At 45.7% G+C, this 7,528-nt stretch overlaps 1 protein-coding gene across 2 annotated transcripts in view; it reads right to left on the minus strand.

Annotated features, from left to right (window-relative positions):
• Positions 1 to 7,210, minus strand: part of lztr1 (leucine zipper like post translational regulator 1) — an 86,926-nt gene extending 79,716 nt beyond the window's left edge. For both annotated transcript variants that reach the window (XM_078226884.1, XM_078226883.1), the window contains exons 1-2: positions 6,960 to 7,210; positions 1,887 to 1,949 (exon numbers count right to left, since the gene is read on the minus strand). In XM_078226884.1, coding sequence (XP_078083010.1) covers positions 1,887 to 1,949; positions 6,960 to 7,108 — 212 coding nt within the window. In that variant the 5' untranslated portion in view covers positions 7,109 to 7,210. The remainder of the gene's footprint in view (positions 1 to 1,886; positions 1,950 to 6,959) is intronic.
• Positions 7,211 to 7,528: the final 318 nt, after the last annotated feature.

Raw genomic sequence — 7,528 nt, forward strand, 5'->3', positions numbered from 1 at the left:
GAGGGAGGGAGTGAGTGGGGAGGGAGGGAGTGAGTGGGGAGGGAGGGAGTGAGTGGGGAGGGAGGGAGTGAGTGGGGAGGGAGGGAGTGGAGTGGGGAGGGGGGAGTGAGTGGGAGGAGGGGAGGGGAGTGAGTGGGGAGGGGGGGAGTGAGTGGGGAGTGAGTGGGGAGGGGGGGAGGGAGGGAGTGAGTGAGTGGGGAGGGAGGGAGTGAGTGAGTGGGGAGGGAGTGAGTGAGTGGGGAGGGAGGGAGGGAGTGGGGAGGGAGGGAGTGGGGAGGGAGTGGGGAGGGAGGGAGGGAGTGGGGAGGGGGGAGGGAGGGAGGGAGTGGGGGAGGGAGGGAGTGGGGGAGGGGGGGAGGGAGGGAGTGGGGGAGGGGGGGGGGAGGGAGGGAGTGGGGAGGGAGTGGGGAGGGAGTGAGTGGGGAGGGAGGGAGGGAGTGATGATTTGATGATAGCCCAGCCCAACACAGTTAACAAAATCATGGAACTCAGCACATATTTACCAAGCTTCACAATTTTTTACACTAATAAAGTAGATAACTCAGGCAATTTCATGTACTTTAATCACTGCTCAAATCTTTATATTCAAATCATCTATTCTGAAAATGTTAACAACAACAACAACCCTGAAACTCAGCCAGCCGTACCCAGTTCTGTAATGTACAATGACAGACATAATACATATCACCACATTAAATACTAACCTGCTCATGAGGTCTAGAATCGTGGTATGTTATGTTGGGAGGTCTTGACATATTTACACACTTAACAAAGATCACCCTTGGTTGTACTTTTTTTCCCGATATCTACATGGTGCTTTTTAAAAACTATTGGCTCATGTTTTCCCAATGGGATTAGTCTCATTATCCCCACTATCGACATCTTGGGAGTTACCATTGACCAGAAATGGAAGAAGGCTAGCCAGCTAAACACCCTGACTACAAGAGCAGGTCAGAGGCTGGGAATTCTGCAGTGAGTAACTCGCCTCCTCATTTCTCGAAGCCTGTCATTTCTCGAAGGGGCAGCACGGTAGCACAGTGGTTAGCACTGCTGCTTCACAGCTCCAGGGACCTGGGTTCGATTCCCGGCTTGGGTCACTGTCTGTGTGGAGTTTGCACATTCTCCTCGTGTCTGTGTGGGTTTCCTCTGGGTGCTCCGGTTTCCTCCCACAGTCCAAAGATGTGTGGGTTAGGTTGATTGGCCATGCTAAAATTGCCCCTTAGTGTCCTGGGATCCGTAGATTAGAGGGATTAGCGGGTAAAATATTTTGGGATATGGGGGTAGGGCCTGGGTGGGATTGTGGTCGGTGCAGACTCGATGGGCCGAATGGCCTCTTTCTGTACTGTCGGGGTTTCTATGATTTCTATTTCTATGATTTCTGTCCATCATCTCCAAACACCAAGTTAGGGGTGTGAAGGAATACTTTCCACTTGCAGTTCCAACAACACTTAAGAAGCTCGACACCATCCAAGACAAAGCAGCCTGCTTGATTAGCTTCCTATCCACTACCTTCAACATAAACTCCCTCCACTACTGAGGCACAGTGGCAGCAGTGTGTACTATCTACAAGATGCAATGCAGCACCTTCCAAACCTGCACCCTCTACCACCTCGAAGGACTGGGGCAGCAAATAGATGGGAACATCACCACTTGCAAGTTCCCCTCCAAGTCACACACAATTCTGACTTGGAACTATACTTGGAACTGTAGCACCTTTCCTTTACTGTCGCAGGGTCAAAATCTTGGAACTCCCTTTCTAACAGCACTATGGGTGTACCTACACCACCTGGGCTGCCATGACTCACCGCCATCTCATGGGCAATTAGGGATGGGCAATCTCTAGCAGCAATGCGCAGATCCCACGAACAAATAAAACATGTACATACCCATTGTCCCCTCCAAACACATAGATCGCATCCTTATAGGCCACAACTGTATGTTTGCTTCGTCTGAAGGAAGAGAAAACATGAGCATCAATAACAATTCTACAGGAGCCTGTTGCAATATTTTCACAAATTTCACAGACAACAATAATAAAATCCGACACATCCGTCCCAATAGACAAAGCTCGTGGATATTGAAATTCACTTTGATGGGGACCAACTAAAACACTGTGTCCGTTAAAACCTCAGATCTGAAATGGAGTTTATTTATTATCAGTAGATGGTTTACAGGAAAATCTATTGGGGAACTGGTAAAGAAGGAAGCCCAAGAGATTACTGGGAGACCTGTGGGTAAGAAAATAATTATACGTGCTTTTCATGACTTCACGATTACCCAAAGCAATTTACAGCCAATAAAACACTTTTGAAGCTGTGGTGATATATGGTGAATTTGTACATGAGAGAGAAGTTATTCCACAGTTAAGGCTGCTGAAGGTTTAATGTAGAATTATGGGCATGTCTGAGTACTCTTAGGATACCTATATGTAATACTGAGTCACATGAAGGGATTTGGATGCAGGGGTAATATAGGGCTATTGATGGATGTGCCTGCCTACGTCCACCTGAAAAACCAGACGAGGCCTCTATTCAACATCTTCTCTGGTCACCTTATTAAAGGAATTATATAAATGCATTGGAAGCAGTTCAGAGGTTTACCAGACTAATACCTGAAATGGACGGCTTGTCTTACGAGGAAAGGTTGGACAGGCTAGCCTTGTATCCGCTGGAATTTAGAAAAGGTAGGTTGATTGAAACATTCTGAGTTCTGAGGGGTCTTGAGAAGGTGGATGTGAAAAGGATGTTTCCTCTAGTGGGAGAATCTAGAACTAGGGGTGGGGGGGGGTCACTGTTTAAAAATGAGGGAGTTACCCATTTAAAATGGAGACAAAGTGATTTTTATCTCTCAGAGGGTCATGAGTCTTTGGAACTCTTTGGAGCATTAGCCTAGGTTTCTGGGGTGTGACTTGAACCCAGAAACCTCTGACTCAGAGGCATGAGTTCTACCCACTGGGCCATGTCCATGTGCGTAGGTGATCTATGAACTCCAAATTTGCTGTTGTAAATGTATTGTGCAACCATGTACATACAGTAACCTAAGATTGACGTGCATGTGATATGTGCAATGACTTTCAGTCTTGCCCACGCAAGGGAAAGGGAACATTCTTCACATTGATATTAAATCTGGTTCTGGGAATGGAATGAAGCAAGTGGATCGTGTTTCAATGGGAGCATTTGGAAAACTAATCACCATATCAATAAGTTTTCAGTTGTTCGGGAAGTGGACAAGGATCATGCAACTGGCTAGAAGGTATAGATCAAGAGAATCCTCTTCTACACATGATCTCCTATCCCTCTTTGACTGTTACATTATTATTTTCTAGACTATATTGAGATAACTAAAGTGTCCTTTTATCACTGCGCTAACGTTCTCACACCTTTCTGATATGTTCTTCTAAATGTGTTCCCCTATTTCCTCCTATTTGGTGGTCTGTAGGATACGCCCAGCAGCACAATAGCTCCTCCACTGCTATAAAGGTAAAACATTGCAGACACGGGAACTCTGAAATAAGAACAGAAAGTGCAGGAAATACTCAGCAGATTTGGCAGCATCTGTGGGGTGAATTCTGAAGATTGGTCTTATTCGCTCAAAATATGAACTCAAAATACTACAGATGTTGCCAGACCTGCTGAGTGCTTCCAAGAACACAAGAAACAGAAGCAGAAGGCCACCAGGCCCTTCAAGCCTGCCCCGCCATTCAGTATATTCGTGGCTGATCTATGCCAGCTTCAACTCCTTTTCTGTGCCATTTCCCCACAGCCCTCTATTCCTCAATCTACCAAATATTTATCCACCTCCACTTTAAATACTTCTAATGATCCAGCATCCACTACCCTTTTGGGCAGAGAATTCCAGACATTCACAACCTGCCCTTTATCTTGTAGATATGTCTCCTTGTTCGAGACTCTCCCACCATTACCCTGTCAAGACCTCTCAGGGATCTTGTATGTATAAATAAGATCACACCTCACCCTTCTAAATTCCAAGGAATACAGATCCAGGCTATTTGTCTCTCTTGATAGGACAACTCTCATGTCCCAGGAATTAGCCTAGTGAATCTCCTTTGGACTGCCTGTCACTATATCCTTTTCATGGCAAGGGGACCAAAACTGTACGCAGTATTCCAGGTGAGGTCTCACCAACACCCTATACAATTGCAACAAATTTTGAAACACCAATCCCTTTGCAATAAAGACCAAAATGCCGTTTGCCATCTTAACCACTTGCTAGCTTTTTGTGATTCATGCACTAGAACACCTAGTTCCTTTCACTCACTGGCAGTCTCTCTCCATTTAGATAATACGGTGCCTTTTGATTCCGCCTACTAAAGTGCATGACTTAACACTTCCCCACATTAAATTCCATTTGCCAGGTTTTCACCCTGTCACCCAATCTATCTATATCCCAATGCAAAATCACAATATCCTCATCACAACCTGCCCTTCCACCTATCTTCATATCAGCAAATTTGGAAACTTTACATTCTGTTCCTTCCTCCTGGTCATTAATGTAAATAGTGAATAATTGCGAGCAAGAACTGATCTCTGCAGTACTCCACTAGTTACTTCTCTCCGCTTTGAAAAGGACCTATTTATTCTAAGTCTTTGTTTTCTATTTGACAGCCAGTTTTCAATCCATGTTAATACCCTTCCTCCAATTCCATGGGCCTTTACTTTATGCACCAGCTTCTTACGCTGCATCTTGTCAAATGCCTTTTGGAAATCTAAATTCACTACATCTACAGGTTCCCCTTTATCTATTCTCCCTGTTACATCCTCAAAGAATTTGAGCAAATTTGTCAAACATGATTTACCATCCATATAACCATAATGTCTCGGTTTGATTATATTCAGCTCTCCTAAATGATTAGCTATTTCCTCTTTGCTTATTGATTCCAGCATGTTGCCAATAATAGATGTTAAACTAACTGGCTATAATTCCCTGTCTTCTGCCTTTCTCCTCTTTTGGACAAGGACATCACATTGGCTGTTTTCCAATCTTCTGGTACCCTTGAGGAATCGAACAAATTACGAAAAATTTCATCCAATGCATCCACTACTTCTGCAGCTACTTCCATTAAAACTATAGAGTGCATTCATCGAGTCTTGGCGACTTGTCCACCTTTAGCTCCTTGAGTTTCTTTAATACTCTATCCCTTCTGATTGGGATTTTTTGAAGTTCTACCATGATATTTGAAATCAGCCCATCTGATAACTTAGGGATATTTGCAATGTCTTCCATGGTGAAGACCAATGTAAAAAATGTATTTAGCTTATCTGCCATTTCTTTATTTGCCGTTACCAATTCACCAGCCTCATTTAGTAGAGGTCCCATATTTACCTTACCGCCTGCTTCCTATTTACATATTCTCAAAAACTCTTATTGTTTGTTTTTATACTGCATGCAAGTCTTCTCTCAAAATTCATTTTCTCTCTTCCTATGAGCTCTTTTGCTGCTGGGTCCCAGTCCTCTGATCTACCACTATCCCTTGCCACTTTGCATATCCTGCTTCTCAATTTAACATCATCCTTGTCCTCCTGTATTAACCATGGATTTTGCCTCTTTCTCATGGAATCCCTCTTTTTGATTGGGATAAATTCCTGCTGAGCATTTTGGACCAGTTGATGAATATCTGCCACTATTTATCTACTGACCTGTATCTTAGCTTGTTTATCCAGTTCCTCTTAGACAACTCCTCCATCATACCATTATAACTGCCCTTATTTAAATTGAAGGCACTGGTTATGGACCTATGGCATTCACCCTAAACTGTATCTAGAATTCTATCATATTGTGCTTACTACGCCAGAGGGGATCTTTAACCACAAGATCCCTTACTAATCCTTCGTCTTTACACAAAACCAAATCTAAAACAGCCTGTTCCAGGGTAGGTTCCACAACGTACTGCTCCAAAAAGCAATCCCTGATGCACTCCACAAATTCTTCTTCGATGCTACCTTGCCAGTTTGGTTTGTCCAATCAATATGCAGATTAAAATCTCCCATTATAACTGCAGTTCCCTTCAAACATGCCCTTGATATTTCCCCATTTATGCTCTGACTTATTGAGGGGTCACATTTTGGGTCTATTGACTACTCCTACCCTTATCTTCCTTCCAACTTTTTATCTTTACCTCCGCTATTGTTCCTGTGTTAGTGCATAGAATGAGGTTTACGTAGCGTCATTGATGAACTTGTGCACAGTACTGATGATCAGTGTGCAGTAAGGGGTGTCTGTGAGGCAGTATTGATGGTCAGAGTGCAGTAAGGGATATCTGTGAGACAGTATTGATGGTCAGAGTGCAGTAAAGGGTCTCTGTGAGACAGTAATGATAACCAGTGTTCAGTAAGGGGTCTCTGTGAGGGAATACTGATGATCAGTATGCAATAAGGGGTGTCTGTGAAGCAGTATTGATGATCAGTATGCAGTGAGACAGTGCTGATGATCAGTGTGCAGTAATGGGTGTCTGTGAGGGAGTATTGATGGTCAGTGTGCAGTAAGGGGTGTCTGTGAGGCAGTACTGATGATCAGTGTGCAGTAAGGGGTGTCTGTGAGGCAGTACTGATGATCAGTGTGCAGTAAGGGGTCTCTGTGAGGCAGTATTGATGGTCAGTGTGCAGTAAGGGGTGTCAGTGAGACAGTGTTGATGATCAGTGTGCAGTAAGGGGTATCTGAGACAATATTGATGATCAGTGTGCAGTAAGGGGTGTACGTGAGACAGTATTGATGGTCAGTGTGCAGTAAGGGGTCTCTGTGAGGCAGTATTGATGATCAGTGTGCAGTGAGGGTTATCTGTGAGGATCTGGGGGGGGATAATCATGATTGTGGGAGGGATCTGAAGAGTCTGTGGGGAGGGATTTTTTTGTGGGGTGAGTGAGAGGCGGTTTCGGGACACACGAAGTGAAAGTAGTTCCTGGTGGAATTGTTTGGAGGCGGTGGTCCCCCTGCCCCCTCACCTGGCCCCCACAAACTCATCGCAGGGCGGCAGCCTCCTCCAGCGGTGCACCGTCTCGAAAGGTCCGAAATTCAGCGTCAAATACTCCACACTGTCCGAACAGCTGTGATCGAAATCCACGCTCGGGGCCACCTTCGACTTCCCCTCCATGGCCCCGGGCACAGCAGCCGCCAGCTCGGTCCCCGCCACTTCCGATCTCACCTCAGAGACACACCAGAGTCTGCAGCACCGAGACAGCCGCCATTGCCGACCGCGGCGCCCACCGGGAAATGGAGTCCCCAGTGCGCATGTGCCTGTGGACCGATGGGCCGGAACCGCGGGAAAAGACTACAACTCCCAGAGTGCCCCGCGTGGACTGCGGCCCCCGCCCGGAGGAACTACAAATCCTAGGGGGCCCCGCGCCCTCCCTGTGACCTCACCAATTCTCCCACCACAATCACACTTATGGTGCCTCGTGGGAATTGATAACCCAGTGCCGGTTCCCCAAGTATCTCTGGGCAGTTGGCTCTGACCATGTACAGTTCTCAAGAAGGGCGCCAAGAAAGCTCTGAAATAAGTTTAATTCATTAG

This window comes from Mustelus asterias, chromosome 13 (assembly GCF_964213995.1).
Source record: "Mustelus asterias chromosome 13, sMusAst1.hap1.1, whole genome shotgun sequence".
NCBI lineage: Eukaryota > Metazoa > Chordata > Chondrichthyes > Carcharhiniformes > Triakidae > Mustelus > Mustelus asterias.